Here is a 19576-nt window from a genome sequence, read left to right on the forward strand (position 1 = left end):
CATACATAAATTGAAATCTATTTATATAATGTATATATACAAAATCATACATCCAAACCGAGGACGAACCTTCACTGTATAAATATACAAATTTGAAAAAATAGTCTACAATTTCATTTATACAACTCACAACAACACTAATAGGTATATGTATAATCTACAACGAATTCTATTTTTCATTTATATACAAATTCCCAATATACACTTATATAAACAGTTTCTTTTATCTTTCTCTCTTTCTCGTTTTATACAAATTTAAATTATATATCATTTTTCTCTTTCTCGTTTTATACAATTGGATTCAATTGTATATTCCCTGCCCAAGTATCTTTTGTCTTTCTCTCTTTCTCATTTATACAAATTCAAATTGTATAATCATCTTATACACTTATTATTATACAATACAAATATTTTCCTGCCTAAAGCTCTTTTGCCTCTCCCTCTTTCTCGTTTTATACAAATTCAAATCGTATATAATTTCTCTCTTTCTCGTATTATACAATTCGCTTCAATTGTATATGTATAGCGAATTATACATATATATGTTCGCTATGCAACACATTTATGCAAACTTTGTTATAATATATAAATATGAATTTTGGTGTTTGCTATACATGAAAGTTGTCTCAAGAAAAATACATGTAGATAAAGTTTGATATATTGCTAATGATTGACATTCTTAAAACTTGATTCTGATGAGTTGCTTTCACAAATAAGATCGTATATATCATATATGTTGCTCTCTCACATATTCTAACAAATAAAAATCAATCATTAAAATTATATACAAAAATAATAATTGTGAAGACAACACTAATAATGCTAAAATAAAAAACAATTAAAAAAAGGAAAAAAGAAAGAAAGAAACTTCTTGGATAAAGAGTTCCAAATGAAAAGAAGCAAAATAAAAAGAAAGAAAAATTGAAATGCAATTATGAATGAAAAATACAAAATGTAAGGACAAAAGAAGAAAAAAATCTTGGAAAAAGAGTTTCAAATGAAAAGAAGCAAAATAAAAAGAAAAAGAACTGAAAGGAAATTATGAATGAAAAATACAGAATGTAAGGAGTAAGGACAAAAGAAGAAAAAAATCTTGGAAAAAGAGTTTCAAATGAAAAGAAGCAAAATAAAAAGAAAAAGAACTGAAAGGAAATTATGAATGAAAAATATAGAATGTTGTGCAGTGTATGATATATGTTATAGTATTTATAGTTAGTAGATTAGTAATTTTTCTGTTCGGTATTATTTGTTATGATTATTATGTAAAGTTAAATTATAAAAATTTTGAATAACATTTTAAGATGTATTTTTCATCATATTAATATGCAAAAAAATTGTAATTTATAGTAATTTTCATATAATTGTAGAATATCTAATTTTTTATTTAAAATATCAAATTAATATAATTTAATTTATTTTTAAAAATTAATAAAATTGACTTTCGATAAATATAATATAACATATAATTTCGAACAAAGAGAGTAATATATGAATATAAAAAAATAGATAATGTTCATTAGCGTAATTACAATTGAATGACTATCTTCAATATTGAAGTGAATCTTTTTATATTTTAAAATTAAAAATAGTTAAAAACACTAGGACATGCCATATTAGGGATTCTAGATTCAGATTTAAATAGATATTGTAAATTAGCAAGTACATAATTAAGTTTTGCGTCGCCAAATAAAGAAGAGAGCAAGATGAACCGGTGAAGTCAGCTAGTCTTTTGTGATCTCTCATAACAGTCCATCAATGGTGAACAAGGCATGGAGAATAATCCCACGGCCCCTTCTCGAAACTGTCCTCAACAATCATGCTCAACACCACCGCGTTCCTCAACCGCTTATCCTTCACGGCCCTCGTGGCGTCGGCAAAACCACCCTCATTCTTGAACGTAACCATTATATACTTACGGAATTCGGTGTTTCTTTCCTAATATTATCCGAAATTTAGTGTGAATGGAATTTACTGTGTTCAATATGATACCCACTTGTTAATTATTGGTATAAGTAATTGATTCAGGCGAATTTGGTGTATCTGCTCTAATTTAGACTTGGGTTCTTGTTTTGAGTTTTGCAGGTCTTATGGGTAAATGGAACAGTGGACCTCATGTTACAGGCTATGTGGACTTTGCGGAATCTGTAAAAGATCATCACCCAATTCATGGCCAATCATTTCCATGGGGTTCTTGGTCAAACTGCACACCTCCTTCACTGCCATTTCTTACTACTCAACTTGAAAGCTGCCTTGAATCAATGACCCAGAAGGGTATTAAGCTTGGAACTATAAGTTCTCATCAGATTTTCACTGTTTTAAGTAAATGGCATGGACTTAGTACAGCACTTAAACAAATCCTAGATGGTAATAATTCAAACTCCAGAAAGGCTGTTTCAGTTAGGAATAATTCCGTGTTGAATTTATGGGAAAGGGCTGTTTTTGCATCAAGTGTTCGATTAAATGCCGAAGAGAGTGGTGGGTTGAGTTTGGAGGAGGAGACATATTATAAGGAAGCAATGTCAGCTTTGAATTTGGCTAAAGAGGTTATAAGGGTGCAGCAAAAGTGGAGAGCTAATGCAATCAAGCATTTGAATCAGACTGGTGGGTTTTCAAGGTCGTTGGCCAATTCAGCAACTGATTGGCCCTGTTTGTTATTGGAACTCCTTTCATCTGCTGCTGAAATAGATTACTTTCAGGTAATCTGAATAAAGTTGGGTTTTTAATTCATGCAATTATAGGAGCTTACATTATTTTTGTATAAGAAAAATGGCTATTTATATGTATTGATGAAAAGTATGAGCAGGGAGCTAAAATTGATGTGCACCTAGTAAGCACGTTCTTCACCCTGTACTCTCAAAGCAAAGTCTCTGAAACACAAATAACTTGCGTCTTGTGCTGTATTATATGACATTGATGTTTTCTTGGTTGGACATGTCAAAATGAGTAGCCGAAGCTGGTCATAAACAATATTGAGGTTCTAAAGAATGCAATGTTGATGGATGATTCTACAGTCTGTGCATCCATGTATCATGATAGTCTGATATGGAGAATAATAGCCTTGGGTGCAAATGAGAGATCTCTTCCAGTTATTCTTGTAACATCTGATAGGTAATGCAACATAACTTTTTCTTTTAGCCCAATACCTGCATTTGTCATACATCTCAATTGACCAAGTTGTTTATCTTACATTTTATAATGTTCAGTTGTGTCATGTTTGGAATGCATGTGTTATGTTTAAGACCTACATTTGTCATCCATCTCAGTGGATCTAGTCGTCAAACTTCCATTTTATAATGTTTAGTTGCATCGTGTCTTTTGAAATGTATGCATTGTTCCTCAATGTTATATTTAGCATCAAGATAAGTCATACAAAAGTAGAACTTATATGCTGCCTCTCTTAGTTCAGTAATTTCAAGTTCAATAGTCACGGAATACAAATAAAAAAGAAATGTAGCACGCCAACTTCCATATTCTATAGAAGAAATGCTGTAAAGTGATATGACCTTATAAAAAGAAGGCTTTCAAGTGATATCTTTTGTGGTTGAAGTGCATGGATTGTATAGTATATAATTGGCATGAGGTGGTCTGTGTGAAGTGCTATCTATTCTTTGGCACATTTGATGTATGTTTGAACTTGGAGGCATCCTCTGTATATCTGTGAATTAGGAATCTAAAGTGTGAGTACATTTTTTTGAGTAATTATAATTACCAATAAATCTCTAAGGGTTAGTTGGCTCACCGGGCAACCCACTATCATATCGAAATTATAATTCTCTGTAGAGAAGTCCGGATTTTTCCAATCAACTTCGTTAAAAATTTGAATAGATCCACATATACCTTGGTTGACACGAGTATATAAGTCATGTTATACTGTTGAATAACAAGCCTTCCATTTTCTGTTTGCACTCAGCATACAATGCGCCCCTCTCCTCTACCCTTCTCCACTTAAATGCCAGGGTTTTTGCTGTGACTCATGACATGCACTTGACCTACACATCATGTGTTCACTCTTACCACTAACCAAAGCCACGGGGGCGCTATGAGTCGGTTTTTCATTCACTAGGTCCCAAAAGAATGATCTTCATCCAGCCCGGACATCACGGTCATCAAAAAAAAAAAGAATGATCTTGGCCCTTGAATGGAATGTATGAATTTATGTAAGCTTCAGTGGTTATGGGATTAGAATTGTTTGGAGGTGAAGCTTCATCGTAGCATCAAACATAGTCAGTGAAACTTGGTGCATAATTTGTGCCATACAGGAGTCTTTGCTATTGCTTGTCTAACAGGGAGAATTGATGCCTGTGTAGGAGAAAACAGTAGCAATATAAATATCTGCTTTGCAGGATAAAAATACTCTTGCTGTCTCACCAGCTTTTCAGTAGTTTGTTCAGATTTATGTTGTTATATGCTCAACTTTCTTTAATGCAAATTGAAGACTCAATACTAAGCAAGAAATTATTGCAGCTACTATTCATATCGTGCCTATATGGATTTCGGATTTCCGGACATTTTCATCTCACGTGAGGTAAACACATCATAATTATTTAAACTTACTGCTCCACCTCAATGGTTTGCATCTTTTGTTTGTTAGCTTATCAAGGAAAAAGAAAGTGGATGTGAACCTGTAGCGCAATTTTTTCCTATGTAATACTTCGGTAAGCTACAGAATGGTTAGGATGCAGTTTGTCCAGTTTAAATGACATTTTTTTTATTGAAGTGATACTAGCACCATCTTTCTCTGCAGTGGTTAAATTTTATATGCAACCTAATTTGTGTATGTCTGGTTTCTGTTCTTCTTACACAACTAAATAAAATTTACTCTTTTTTCTTCTTGTGAACTATGTATTTATCTACCTTCGTTTTTATTTTTTGATAAGTAACTAAAACTCTCCTTTGTTCGGAATGCAGACATTTGGGTGGACTCCTGCAGAAGCTAAAATGCATATGGTTGGTGACTATTTTAGTCAGTCAGAGGTATATCTTCTTTACATCAGATATACAATCATCATAAAAAGTATGTCTTTTGGCTTAAATTAAATCATAATGATGATTTTTCTCTTACTTATACTGCAGTGGAATGTGATTGTTGAGGTGCTAGGACCGAATCCAAGGCATCTATTTGAGATTTATGCACTCAAGCTAAGTAATTACTACCAAAAGTGAGTACTTAAGTAATAATTGATCTGCGGCAATAGGGGCTCTAGGCTCGCGATTGTCATATAAACATAATGAAACCCAATCAATATAATAAGCTGCTGATCTGGGGTTGTTTTCCTTATAAGAACATAGAAGTTCCAAATATGCATTACACATTGAAGGGGAGTGAGGTTGACCAGTTTCTTAGGTATATATTAAATAAACCATTTTTCTAGAAGAGGCCAACAGTACAGGTCATTTTTGTGATAATGCCATCATATGCCAAAGGACAGCTTTGGGAACTTCCAGAAAAGCTTTCTATGGCATGTGATCTGCAGCAATTACATATTTCCTTTGGTATAGGAAAATGAAAGGGTCTCCAGGAAAGTAGACTAAGGGAACATTGTCATATAAGACTTTACATCCCATGTTTTCCAAGGGCACTGCACTTTTACCGAGATATTCCCCACTCAACCTCTAAACCACTCATCATTTATCATGGTGGGGTTACGTAGTACTTCTTGTTGCTTGGGCTGAAGTATTATTCTTTTTTACTCGATATATCTCAGTTCTGTGATTTACAATGCACTCGTCATTCCTTCTTCTCTGTTTCTCTATTATTGTTTTTTTTTTTGTAAATAAACATATTATATATTACCAACTGAGGATATTTACTACTCAAGAGAAAAAAAAATTTACACCACCTAACTAGACATAAGACCTTAGTCGTGTGCTCCTAACATCTGCTAGCTTTTATATTACAGGGGATAGAAATTTAGATGGTCAACATAGTTTGCAAGTTTAGGGACCAAATTAAGCCTGGATAAAACCTTCTGAATGATCAACTTGATTATGACACCTGACAATCTTCTTCCCTTCTGAAAAAAACAACATTCCTTTCTATCCACAATTGATAGACATCAGCATCCAGCACAATTCTGTAGACTGTAGAACCCTTGCTATGGCCACCACAACATTGAACAGCCCAAGTTATTTCCTCTTGCCTGGACAAACTGTTTCTATGGATGCCTTGCCATGTAAATAGCTTTTTCCATATTGCACCAGAGACACAGCATTGGAAGAACAAATGGTTCAAAGACTCATTCACCTGGTTACAGAATGGACATAGAAGATCAGTTGCAACTCCCCATCTTGCTAATCTTTCCTTTGTAGCCAACCTGTCAAGTATAGCCAGTCTTGGTGTAAAAATCCATTTGGGAGAGCCTTCGATTGTAGATGAGTTTCCTCCACTGGATCTTTGGGAAGTGACTCTGCAGCTTCTTGTAATCCTATCTGATGGAAAACTTTTCAGCCAGAAGCATGTCATTTTCACTGTAACCAGCTGATGCCAAGTAACTTTTAGGTTTTAAAAATCTTCTGTATCACCCAAGATGCATTCTTTGGGACAGTATTCCAAATTTTCTGCCCCTCTCTTTATAGTAAGCATGGACCCTTTGCACCCATCGCTTCTCTTTCTTTCTACATAGGTGCCATGGTAGTTTACAGTTTGCTGCTTTATTCCACAGACACATTAATTAAGCTAATTCCACCAGCTACCAGATGGCAACATAGTTTCTCCCATGCTATGAGAGACTTTCTAGAGAATTCAGCAATGCTTGTCCACAAGAATCTCCTGCATATAGTTTCATTAAACTGAGTGATTTTCTTTGGCAACACAAACACCTAAGCCCAGAAGGTTTGAATAGTAGAAAGCACACTCTTCAAAAGTTCTGTTCTTCCAACATAAGACCGAAACCTTGAAGTCCAGGAGGTAACTTTGCCTAACATTTTCTCCACAAGTGGTTCACATTGTTGTGCTGTAAGTTTTCTAGTGCTTAAGGGGACACCAAGATATCTGAATGGTAATTCACCCATAATATAACCAAGCACATCTAGTATCTCTTGTAGGACAGTCAAAGGTACTCCACCAAAATACACAGAAATCGTCTGTGGATTAGCTATAAACCTCAGCAGCTGAGAAGTTTTGAACTTGATTAGACAGAACAATCACTGATTGCACATCCCCGCTACAAAAAGGAGTAGGAGCCTACTTGGATTGGCTTATTTTAAGTACTTTTAAGCCAAAATAGCTTTCAAGCACTTCTGAGGTGTTTGAGTAAAATAAAAAAGTGCTTTTGATCACTTGTTTTTAAGCCAGAAAAAAAAAAAACCCAAAGCTACAAGTCCATCCAAAAAGGCTCTAAGTCATCAGCAAATCCCAAATGCACCAAATTTACTTTAGCACTTATAGGATGGTATTTGACTTCCTTCAAGTGTTAACATAAGCACAGATGCTTATGGAGCTGGGGTTTGGAGAGCTATTAGGAACTTATGGCCCAAGTTAGAAGCAAATTACATATCAACGTGGGGGATGGAAGGAGAACTAGATTCTGGTGGGATGTATGGATCAACCCCCCCCCCCCCCCCCTAAAAGACCTGTTTCCTAATCTATTCATTTTGTGCACCAATTCTGAGGCAATGATCAGTGATAGCTGGACAGTACAAGGTTGAAATCTATATTTCAGAGACTCCTAAATGATTGGGAAATAGAGAGAGTAGCCAAATTTTTGGAGGAAGTGGGGGATTTTGCAGGCACCAATACTGACAATGATGTTGTTAGATGGTCACACAGTAAGGATATATCTTCACAGTTGGCAGGGCATATAAAAAGGAGTGCAACTCACAAGGTAGCAAATACCGGAGATCATGGAAAAATATCTGGAGGACTGCAGCACCAACAAAAGTTAAATGCTTTACTTGGTTGGTCGTTAGAAAGACATGCTTGACACATGAAGTCTTGAGGAAGAAAAGAAAGATCATACTTCCGTGGTGCTCTTTATGTGGGAAGACAGGGGAAACTAACAGTCACCTATTCTTACATTGTACTTTCACTGCACAAACACAGTCCATGTTTCTCAACTATTGAGAAGTGAAATGGACTATGCCCGAACAAACAGCTGATTTACTTAGTTGTTGGATCAGGAGAGGAGGTAGAGAGACAGAAGACCTGGTGGAATTTGATCCCACATTGCATTTGGTGGACAGTGTGGAAGGAGAGGAATAGTAGGAATTTTGAAGATATATCCGATTCCATTCACAAGGTTAAATGGAATTGCATTGTATCTCTATTCTCTATATTTTTGGTGTAAAGACATGGTAGAGGATTCAGATAAACTTTTAGAACTCTTAGAATCCTTGTAAGTATTATGCTTTTTGTTCTTCTCTGATTTTCTAAAGGTCCCCATCATATCCTTAATGCTGAAGAATACAATGTTTACCAAGTCTCAAAAAAAAATAAAAAATAGAACTTCATAGCCAGTACAAATAGGAAGGGGGAGGTAGCGTACACCTTGTGTCAACTCTTTCCTTGCAGCAAAGTGGGCAGTATGTTTACCATTCAATACTACATAATCAGAGACTGCAGTCATGCATTCCGAATCCAGTGGGTGAACATCTGAGAAAACCTTGGAAGTCTCAGATTTTTCTCCATGTAGGGCCACTCAACAGGGTCATAGGCCTTTTATGCATATCAATTTTTAACATGCATCTTGGGAGATCGATTTCTTAGCATAGCCCTTCACAAGTTCATGACTCATGATGACATCTATGATCAGACGAAATAAAAGCTGTTTGGCTATTGTTTACCATAACAGGTTGGAGTCTTCTTGTTAATATCTTTGAGATGATCTCATACAAGACAGTGCAACAACAGATTGTTCAAAATTCCCCTGCGGAGGAGGGATTTTTAACACCTTAGGGATAGGGTTATGACTGCACAATTAATAGCTTTACGCATTCTTGAAGTCTTCAATAAGTCCATCACAACATCTTCAACATCAGTGCCAATAATAGTCCAAGCTTTCTTAGAACATAATGCATTAAAATCATCCTTAACAGGTCGTTAGTGTCATTAATACTCTGCAGGCTCGTCTTATTTCCTCCTTAGAGACTGGTCTGATACGATTCTTGTGAGAGTAGGTCCATTGAGCATTACCTCAGGCAAGACTACTGGAATCTGATGAGCAGCAGTGCGTCATAGCCTTTTATAAAATTCTAACACTTCATGTTCCACCTCCTGTTCTGATTGAAGTAAGATGTCATCCTTTTCAACAAGTCTTCTAATTTGATTCTGTGCCTGCCTATTTTTCAAGCAAACATGAAAATAGGCTGTGTTAATATCCCCTAGTCTGAGCCATTGGACTCTAGACATCTATTGTGCAATACTCTATTCAATCTTAAGTCATTTCTCCAATTGTTGTTTGGCTTTTTTCTCCTCCTGTATTAACTCTGCAAATCTGGTATGGTCCCTTAGTCATTCTTGAACATCTGAAGAGCTGCTCTAGCATTGGAAACACTCTGTTATCCACCCTTTGGAGACTGGAGTTCCCTCTTTGTTAGTTATTTCAGGCCTGTTTGAACCTACTTCAATTTATGCCAAATTCCAAGCATCAAAACCCCCTTACATGGCTTTCTTTAATATTCATTAACAATGTGAAAGTTGTTCTGGTGGCCAACCTTGTAACGGTAAAAATTTAAATGATTCCATCCTCCTTCTGGAGAACTTTCAAACATCACACTCAGTGGGCAATGATCAGAGAAATGAGCTTCAAGAATAGTCCCCTCTAAGTGAGGCCACTGCTGTATCCATATTGCATTAACAAAAATTCTACCAATCTTGCTAAATGTCTGGTAATTAGACCAGGTGAAATGCCTCCCAACTGTTCTCATTTCAATCAAACCAGTATTGTGATTTAACTCTTCAAAATCTCTAACTTCATCATCCTGAACTGGATTACCATTAACTGTCCCCAGCCGCTCAAATTGTATTATATTCTCCCATGATCACCCTAGGACAATTCAGTGCATTGATTATGTCCTTTAAGTCACACCACAAACCCATTCAATTAGAGATAGTATACAGTCCATATCTTATACTGTGGTTGAAAGTAATACTTGACCGCAGTGTAGTCACCTGGCCATGTATAAATTGTGTATGTATCCTGATAGTGTTGAAATCCACCTGATGCTGATTACATAAGATCCAATTTTCTATCCCTGGTGCTTCACCATGATTAGCAACCCAGCTCCAAGACCAACAAATTTAGTAATGATTCTCGGAGCATTACATTCCTTCACTCTATTTTTAAAGCTGACTATCAGTGCAAAACTTCTTAAACTCCTTATGTTTATACTTCTTTTTTTTTTTTAAACGAAAGTGTCCAAAGGGCCAAAAAATTATATAAATCAGACCAAAAGGCCCAAGGACCTCCTTGTGTGTATAAACCTTACTCATTCCCCTAACTTTAAAATAATAAAGGAGGAAACACCCATTTCAACTAAAATGCTAGCATACGAAATTCTCTCAGCTGTTGTAGTGCTATCATCTGCATAGAGTGGTCTTCCAAGTGACAAAGTCCACTGCCAGTCTTACTCAAAGCTTCTTACGCCAATAGTTCAGTGACAAGTTGGGAAGTTTAACCCACAGGGGAATGGTTTTAAAGGCCTCTTCAATAAAGTTGAATTGAGCTGTCCATGCCTTGGCTAATTGGTCAATTGTTCAATTTCGCCTGAGAACAGAACTTCATTCCCCTCCTCGGTGATATTCAATTTGATCACAAAGTATCCTTCTGGTAAAGTACCTTAGGATTTGAGACAACTCCACTGGCTCGGAATGTATCTCTCAGTTGCTCCAACGATAGGCGCACCCAAGGGTGTGTCCTAGTGGTCAGTGAAGTGGTTAAGAACCATGAGATCTTAGATTCAGTTCCTAGCGGAGACAAAAAACACAAGGTGATTCTTCCCATCTGTCCTAGCCTTGATGGATAGAGTTACCTGGTACTTGTTTCTAGTGGGAGGCGTCAGGTATTCCGTGGAATTAGTCGAGGTGTGCGAAAGCTGGCCCTGACACCACTGTCATTAAAAAAAATTGCTTTAATGAAAGGAGTATTCCCCTCAACATACAGATGAAACCTTCTTCTACTTCTGATTCTCTGCTTCAATATCCTCCTTGAGAAGATGCACTACAATGTCCCCTTCTTCAGTCACAGGTGGTAGCCACAAACTTGTTCCCTGCTACCAGCCCAGGTTCTTCCCTCGTTGGCGTGAACCTTGGCAGTGCAAGGTTCAGTAGGCTTCTGGGTTCCTGGATTAGACATAGCTACTGTTCCATTAGTAGTTTGTGAAGTAGACATAGCATTTTTTTTTTGGGGTGGGGTGGGCTGTGTGTGTGTGTGTTTCCATTCACGTATTCACTGCAAGCCCTCCTGGCACCATAGGCGACTTTGATTTGGTGCACATGTCAGCCAATATGTTTCTTAAAGAAAATCTCTATTATTGTCTTTTATTCTCCACTTAGAAATGTGGAAAATATTTTCATTTCCTGTTACTATATGTGGAAAACTATGAAAGATAGCGTTTCCATCCTCGACTAAATTATTATCACATTCTAAGGCACTCCCATATTTTGTGGAATTAGGGTCATGAGTGAGAAGAGCAGTAAATTTGAGGATATCGTGGATGCGTACTTGGCATATCTTCAAGTAAGTTCCAAAATGAATTACAAGTTATATTGCTTTTGGTTTTTAACTTTTCAGTTATGGAGCTTTTACCCCATCAAGTGTATCAGCTGAAGTTTGTGAGTCAGATGTAAAAGAAAAAAAAACAAAGGAAAACCAAGTTTTCAAAATCTTCTTATCTTGGGTTTCTTTTAAATCTATTGATTTTGATTACAATGCTTCCTCTGAGTTCATTCATAAAAAAATTAGGCATGCTTCAGTTTCTATCACTTATAAGTTATAATAATAGGTCCTTAGGACTTTGCAACATTTTGAGCTTGCATGCGAGTCACTATTTCTTGTTTTATTTGCCTTATTGTATTCATGTACCAAGTCACACAGTCAGCTTTTGTACAAGTTATTTTATTTAATGGACCTTCTGTATTTACAAGCTCATTGCTTTTGTATTCTCTCCCATAAAAATATTTACACAACTCTACAACTAGGAATAGGTAAGATACCTGCGAATGCAATTGATGAGTGAGTGATTTGCTGAATTATCTCATGGAAACTTGGTTGATTTTCTCTTCACTACAATTTCAAATGTCTTCTTTCCATTTGGTTACAAGTCCTTGAGCTATATATTTTGTAATCTAGTGCGAGTTGTGCCTTGCATCTTGATTTGTTTGATCCAGAATGTAGTCTGCTACATTAAAAAGACTGTCCCTGGAAGAAAAATTTAAGGTTTTTTTTTTAAAAAATTGCATCCTTGAGATGTCACGAGTTTGTGAGCAAGTGTCTGTAGTGTTGGTGCTTTAGTTTGGAAGGATACCACATGAATTAGGATTCTTAAGAGAATTTAAAACAATACAATGAAAATAAATGCTAAAAAACACTGGATTGGGGATCGTAAGAGAATTAGGACAACATCCAAGTCACACTGGGAGTGAAGCAGCTGCAGATGAAATCGAGTTGACTTCTTGTTATTGTATAATATTCTACTTTTCCATTCCGAAAATGTTTCATGTCCGACATATGAGAACTTCCAAATATTTAATTTTTTTTGATGAAGTATAAGCCCTCATCTGCTATTCTTACCTGTATTTTAGGTAACAGTAGTTAATCCTGCCATGGATAGAGCATTGACACTTCTACATAAATTTGCGGTTGATGCACGAAGTGGAAGAATTTTGAAGGACAAGCTATGTTTTGGTGCTCCATGGAGACACCCTCCATCTTCTGATGATCCTACATTGTGTCGTCAATGGGCTAAAATTCAACTTATGGATTTTGTTCAGTGTCTTGTGAATGCAGAATTTGGGGTATCTTTCATCTTGTTCTAGTTTTTAAGCTAATAAGCTGGTTCTAGCTTTGACCGTCTTTATACAAGCATTGCACAACATTATGCAATGTGAAGAGCTTCATTCTCTTTCCCTATGTGCAAGTATTGTAGAGCTATTGTTACATGCTTACTCTGTTGTTTTATGTCTTCACTTAGAAATCATGTAAATGATGCCTCCTGCAATACTCTCTGGTCTGATTTATCAAAAAGTGCTAGAAGTATGAATACACAAGGACCATTATAAAACAGCAAAATATATGTGTCATGCTGTTTGTGATGGTCCACTTGTCTCATTATGTAATGCTTTATGTAAACAATGACCTTATTGTGGCATCTTATTAGGTAGAATTCTGTGTAAAAGGATAAAATGGAAAACAGAAGTTATGATGCCATGTTTTTGTGCTTTGTAATTGAGAAAGAAGACATTCCAAAACGTGTCCCCTAAATTTTGTAGATGAAATATGATTACCGTTTTAGAGCCATTAGCATCATAGATACTTGGTCTTTTTTTTCTTGGCTTGCTTTTTATTCTTTTCTCCAACTTGCAGGTGAACTACCTAGCTGATTGTAGTCTTGAAATTTTTGATGATCCATCTGCTATTGCATTATTAGAGGTACTACTCATGTCAATTACAACTTTTCTATTGAGATATCTCTGTGCTTTAATGCAGTTCTCATTTTTGTTCTGAATTTGATTTAATTCCTGCGGTTGCTATAATATTTGCTGCACTTTGCTATAATTCTATGATATGAATATAAAAGAGGCATCGTTCGGAAGAGAAGATGTGATGTCCAAAGAGGAAACAAGGATATTGGAAGAACTAACAAATGGACACTCCTCCTGTTGCACTTAAATTTTTTTGTTTACCTCTTGTTTAGGTCGGTCTACTGTATTCACAACGGGATCCATCATTCCTTCGTCCTCTTTCTCGGGGTATTCAGAGGTGCCTTGTCAGATGGTAGGATATGCATTGTCATTCACCCTTGTTTTAGAATAAGTAAGAAGCATTCACATGTGTTTACTCTTTCCATTGTGTTACAGGCTTGTTCAAGAGAGAATACAACTGCAGTCAAAGACTTCACTCCAGTATCTTTGGCAGCGAGTCATACGTGGGCGCAGCTATCGCCATCTGATGTTAGAAGTAGGATACAAGTAGTTCATCAAGGTAATAATTTCTAATAAAACTTTCAAAGGAACATTTTGGTTATGGTTCTTGTGAACATATATCTATAGAATAGTCTCATAATCCTATGATTTCACTAATATAGAAAGCTATAACTATTTTTATTCAATTCTATATCTAAATGTAGTATTCAACTTTATCTCATTTGCTTTATGCTTTTTGGTGGCTAACATACCATGTGCTATGGTCTATTAGGGCTATGGTGAATTAATTACTGTTGGTCAAGCATTTTGATGGATATATCTTTACCTAAGGTTAGACTTCGATAGTGTTTGTTTTCTGGAGTAACACTTGTGTTCTTAGCATACCTCTTTTATCTGATGTCACACTACATAAGAGCTTTTATTGCTGCATTTCAGGTAATGTGGGGTCAAGCTCATGATTTACAATGATGAAGAGGCCGATTGATCATTAAAAGAATTGTAAGTAAATCTTGAAGACAATTATTAATTACCTTATCCTGTGCAAGTAGTAGGCCTTCTTTTGAGAGTAACTTGCCATCATATATGAATACCCATCAAAGTGAAGGAAGCAAGAAGAAAGGATATTCCTGCTTTCGTCTGAAAGAACTGACTAGAATTCCTGATAAAGAAGACCGTCAGTGCTGTTCCATTCTGACATATTTGCTTTATTTCCTTGTGCTAAAGCTTCTTGGCTTCCAGAACGATAGATAGTGCCAGATAAAAAATTAAGGGTGGTAATGGTTGGGTTAATTTCGCACTGGTCCTATCCCAATCCACCTAAAGTTTTACTGGGTCAATATGCCATATGGGTTGGGTTAAGATGTGTAAAATAACAAACCAACCTGCCCAATGTAATATAAAGGTTTCCCTCCTTTTAAATAGGGAAGTTGTGAGATTAAAAAAGCAAACCCAAGCATCTGTTGTTCTCATTCTTTTGCAAGTAAATCTTTAAACTTTTTAATTCCATTCCTTCAACTTTCTTCAATACAAAAGTGTTTTGGAAAATATTATTCAGCAGTGGCTCGTGTTTTTAGTTTTCAAATAACATTATTTTTCAAGAAACTATTTACTAGGAATTCAGACCTTTCAAAACTAGATTTTTGTACGTTTGTACCATCTAGCTTTAAGTTGATTCATGTACCAAGCATATTTTATGAATGGTGTAATTGTCTTTTTGTCATTTTTGGAAGAATAGAAGATCTATGAAAAAAACTTTGATATCATTCTCTTTTCTTAATTACTACTGAGCTTTCTTTTTTATTCCTTCTCCTTTATATATAGTTAAAACAAGGAATATAAGGATTTTTTTTCTTTGGTAAATAGTATAGCTTTAATTCATAACCAACCAACATACAAGTATAGCATCAGGAGCCTAGACAAGCTACTCCTACATTCAACCAAACTGGTTTGACTTAGCTATTCTAAAGCAAACAAGAAACCTATGTAATTCATAAGGGATAGGGGGATAGTCTCTGAACCTCCTGCTGTGTGACAAGAGACCCCAACCTATCTTAGCCCAAAACACTGTTAAAGTCTCCACATAAGACCCAAGGAAGTTGCTGCTGTAATATGATCTGCATAACATCTTTCCACGGGGTCTCTATCTTCTGTATCTCATTCCTTGCATAAACACAGTTAACATATAAACTAATCTTCACCCCAGGATCTTCAACCAGACAGTGTATATATTGCTCATGCACCTCAAGGATCATACCATTGGCATCACCATTATAGTTATGTGCAGTCAACCATCCTTGAGCTAGTTTTCTTCTTATCGCAGGTGCCCTATGTTCCTTACCTTTGTTTCAAGACATCCAAAGTTATCTACTCTATGTTTATTCAGAAAGAGTTTGAGCTCCTTCTGTTTGTGGCCTTGGTTAAGGCCTCTTATGTAGGAAGGGATGGCGTATAGTTGCCAGCACTCTTCCTCTTATCATGCATCTGAGCATCCAGCACATTCTTTATATTCTGCATGAGTGAGGTTTCCTCAACATGTTGCTTCCCACTTCTTTGTCCTGGATCAGGTTCAAGTGGTGTTTGTAACACCTCAGCATCTGATCCTATGATAGCAGTGCTATCCTTAACATTAGTATGATAATGAATAGGCATCCATTTAGTTATCATCCTTCTTCTTCTACCCTCTTTCTTTCGGCCCTTACCATGGTCCTTTTCTGCCCCTACCTGTTCAGTCTCCCCTCCACCCTCACTAGGGCAGTGTTTGTACCAACACTCAGTATCCATGTGCCCCAACTTGAAACAATGATTGCAGAATTTCGGTCTCCAATCATACTCAATAGGTTGGTTCCAAGGCCCAGAGGGAGTTTCAACAACAACAGCATCTGGCAAAGTCTTTGTAATATCTACCTCAATCAGAACCCTAGCATAGGAGATCTTCTCAGCCTTGGCAGTAAATCCATCTGTATACAGTGGAACCCCAATTGCACTAGCAACTTTGCTCAATGCCTTAACAGACCAATATCCCAAAGGTAATCTGGGGAATTTAACCCAAATTGGAATTTGATGGAACATATCAGCATTGAACTCAAAATCCAATTGCCAATTTCTCAAAATCATAGGTTTGTTACCATAGAAGTAAGGCCCTGCTTGCATCACTCTCTCCTTGTCAGCAATGGTATGAAATTTAAAGACATAATACCCATCGTCATGGTAAAGCACCTGGGGTAGTTCAACAAAGCCCCACACCTTCTTGACATACTCTGTCATTTGCAGTTCATACGGATTATGCCCTATTACATAGCCTATTAAAGCTGTTTCCCACTCTTGAACTTGCAAGCAAATATCCTCCTCATCAATTTGAACTGTAAGAATACCCTCCTTAATCACAGGGGGTACAAAGTTCAAGGTCTTACCATTGCTGCGATTGCCCCTCACAGGTTCTGGAACAGCTGGGGTAGGACGCATAGATGTACCAGCATCATAGAATTGTAGTCGCCTCTTCGGAGTATCCTTCCCAGTTGCATTCTCCCAGTAAATTACATCTTCCGCTCTGCTGTCATCATTCTCCTCCATAATAGTATGAAAATTCGGAGGTAGGAAACTCCCAAAAGTGATAGGTACGAGCTGCTGAGCTTCACCTGTATCAGACATTACTATTTTGGGTGTATGTGTATGCGACGGTTGTCGGTGGCGGGCCATCGGAAAACACTCACAATTACTGCTTTGCTGTCGTGCGCCGAGAGCACTCGCTTTCATGCTACTGTGCTCCTCTCCGGAACTACCTCCTTTTAAGGAATAGAAGAATTTGACTAGATCCGTGTTAATTAATGATGAGATTGAATAGAGCAAACCCAAATTTAATACGGTCTTATCCATTGCCCTAAATATTGTTTTTCTGATTAAAAAGAAAAAGAAATTTTATTTGGTTGAGGTTTAAGATCAAAAACAGATGTAGCTTAGATCCAAAATTAGGACCTGATAGTCATTTTATATTAAAAAAGTATTTGAAAGATACTGAAGTAAATTCTTAATAATAACGGTGCCAAAACAGAGTTTTCCGTTTCTGGTTCCAGCAGGAAATTTCCTTATAACCCGTCGTCTTACAGAATTTTAAGCCGTTGGGTTAGACAGACTTTTGACTGTTGGGTTACATAGTTTTAAGTTTTTAACTCATTCTAACCTAATATTTTGATTGGTCAGTTTGAGTTCATCCCATTTTGATCTGTATGGTCTTCAGTTACTGATTGAACTCATATAAACTTGAAGGGTTGGATGGGTTACACAAAAATGTGTTAGAATGCCCTCCCTAACTGAAAAACTGAATTCTGCTTCACTGACATATTATGCACTGACCTGTTGTTTCTCTTAAGCAATTTGAGTATAATCACCCTTATAGACTAATTATTACTCGCTTTGCTACAGTGATATTATCACCAGCACTTGCTTCTTGTCATTGATTTTTCGCTTCATCTTTGGTTTATAATTACAGTTGATGTCTAGAGTACTGGGATTTCTCTCTTCTATATTAATTGAGCTAAAGTTATATGTGCAGTGCCCTGTGGGTTGGAGATGTTGCAAATTTCTTAGATGCAATATTGTTCTCATTCATCATTTGTGATCCTTTGAGCTTGTCCCATTTTCGGTTGAATGTTGTGTCTCCATCGTTGATCTGGAATGGTGAAGAATACACCTCGAAACATCCAGACTAAAGTACAAAGTCAGTTGTAGATGCCTTACTTGTTGGAACTTGTAGTCTCTCCTCAATACTTGGAAGTCGATCTTTTTTTTCTCTCTGTATTTTCTCCTCTCAATAGGTATGGAGGATTTTATTATTTCATTTTGGGTTGGTGCGGAACGAAAGGGGGAGATATGACTATGTTGAAGATCAGCCTGCAGTACTTCATTACACGCGCATCCAAGGAAAGCATTCACCATTGATTTATGAAAGGCTATATATATCAAAACTCTTAACATCCTTTCTTCAAACCTGGGACGCTCATTTTTATTTGGTGCTTCAGTAACCAATAACTACATGTATACTCTTAGGCCTTAGGGAGGACTGAGAATTTACCTTCGTACAGAAAGTTCAGTGTCTATTGTTGAGACATCTAAATTCTCTCAATCTGTAAGAGAAGCAATTGGGAAACATCATTTTGCTTCTAAAATATTTCCCCAAGTGTGCTCAGGTAGCTTCTTGATATGATTGAATAAATTCTGAGTGTTATAAAGTTTGGATTCTGCTTCATTTCTTTCTTGTTTCTTGTATATGTAAATATGGAAGAGTAGTAATAAACCTTTACAATGCAATTTGTTATTACTATTTTGCTTCACTGCAGAGTGCAGCCATTGTAGTCCTGGCTCATAGCGGGGAAGGAGCTTTAGTTGAACAGGGGCTAGGGACCCAACTTGGGGGAAGTGCACAAATACCTGGTTTTTTGAATCGTCATTTAATTTATGCCCGTTACCTACCTTTTAAAACGATTCAGACATAAATGTCTGAAATTGAAAATTCACTTATGAAGATTATGTAAAAGTTGCCTTATATGTGTTTGAACTTGTTATTCCAAAAAAGGGTTTTTGCTCTTCCAATATTCAAATCTACTTCTAATAAGCTTAAATTTGGAAAACAAGTTGCATTTATTATAAAGAAGTAATGGATAATTATCTACATGTACATGCAACATTGTTTTTAAAACAATATGTAGCTCATATATAATGTATAGATACTGTATAAACAGTGTATATCATGTATATGTATAGTATTATTATTGTATAAATAGTGTATACGATGTATGTTTGAAGAAGCTTTAATGGCTGATATCTTTGAATCCTGTCCAACTCAAAATCATATCTAAACAATTTAAAAGTTAGATATGAGTTTATCTCGATATTTTAAAATGATTTATGAATGTGATATGTTGAGTTCTAAAATTTGAGCTTTAAAACTCTTCAATGATGAATTTTCTATTAAACAAAGAGAAGAAACCAGAATACACACAC

General features: G+C 36.2%; 1 protein-coding gene across 3 annotated transcripts; it reads left to right on the top strand.

Annotated features, from left to right (window-relative positions):
• Window positions 1–1597: 1597 nt before the first annotated feature.
• LOC101251886 (uncharacterized) lies at window positions 1598–19118 on the top strand. 3 transcript variants are annotated; one of them, XM_004240110.5, is made up of 14 exons: window positions 1598–1897; window positions 2083–2696; window positions 2948–3108; window positions 4465–4525; window positions 4909–4974; window positions 5074–5159; window positions 11612–11675; window positions 12740–12952; window positions 13521–13586; window positions 13852–13931; window positions 14015–14138; window positions 14352–14410; window positions 14516–14578; window positions 18129–18821. In XM_004240110.5, exons 1-11 carry the CDS (start codon window positions 1756–1758, stop codon window positions 14127–14129), a joined length of 1668 nt encoding a protein of 555 aa, XP_004240158.2. In that variant the 5' UTR covers window positions 1598–1755; the 3' UTR covers window positions 14130–14138; window positions 14352–14410; window positions 14516–14578; window positions 18129–18821. The 3 variants fall into 3 exon arrangements, with proteins under 3 accessions (XP_004240158.2, XP_010321564.2, XP_069154191.1); XM_010323262.4 differs by having other exon boundaries at window positions 1611–1897; window positions 18117–18821; XM_069298090.1 differs by lacking the exon at window positions 18129–18821 and adding an exon at window positions 18913–19118 and having other exon boundaries at window positions 1646–1897.
• The last annotated feature ends 458 nt before the right edge of the window (window positions 19119–19576 follow it).

Source organism: Solanum lycopersicum, chromosome 5, assembly GCF_036512215.1.
Source record: "Solanum lycopersicum chromosome 5, SLM_r2.1".
Taxonomy (NCBI): Eukaryota; Viridiplantae; Streptophyta; class Magnoliopsida; order Solanales; family Solanaceae; genus Solanum; species Solanum lycopersicum.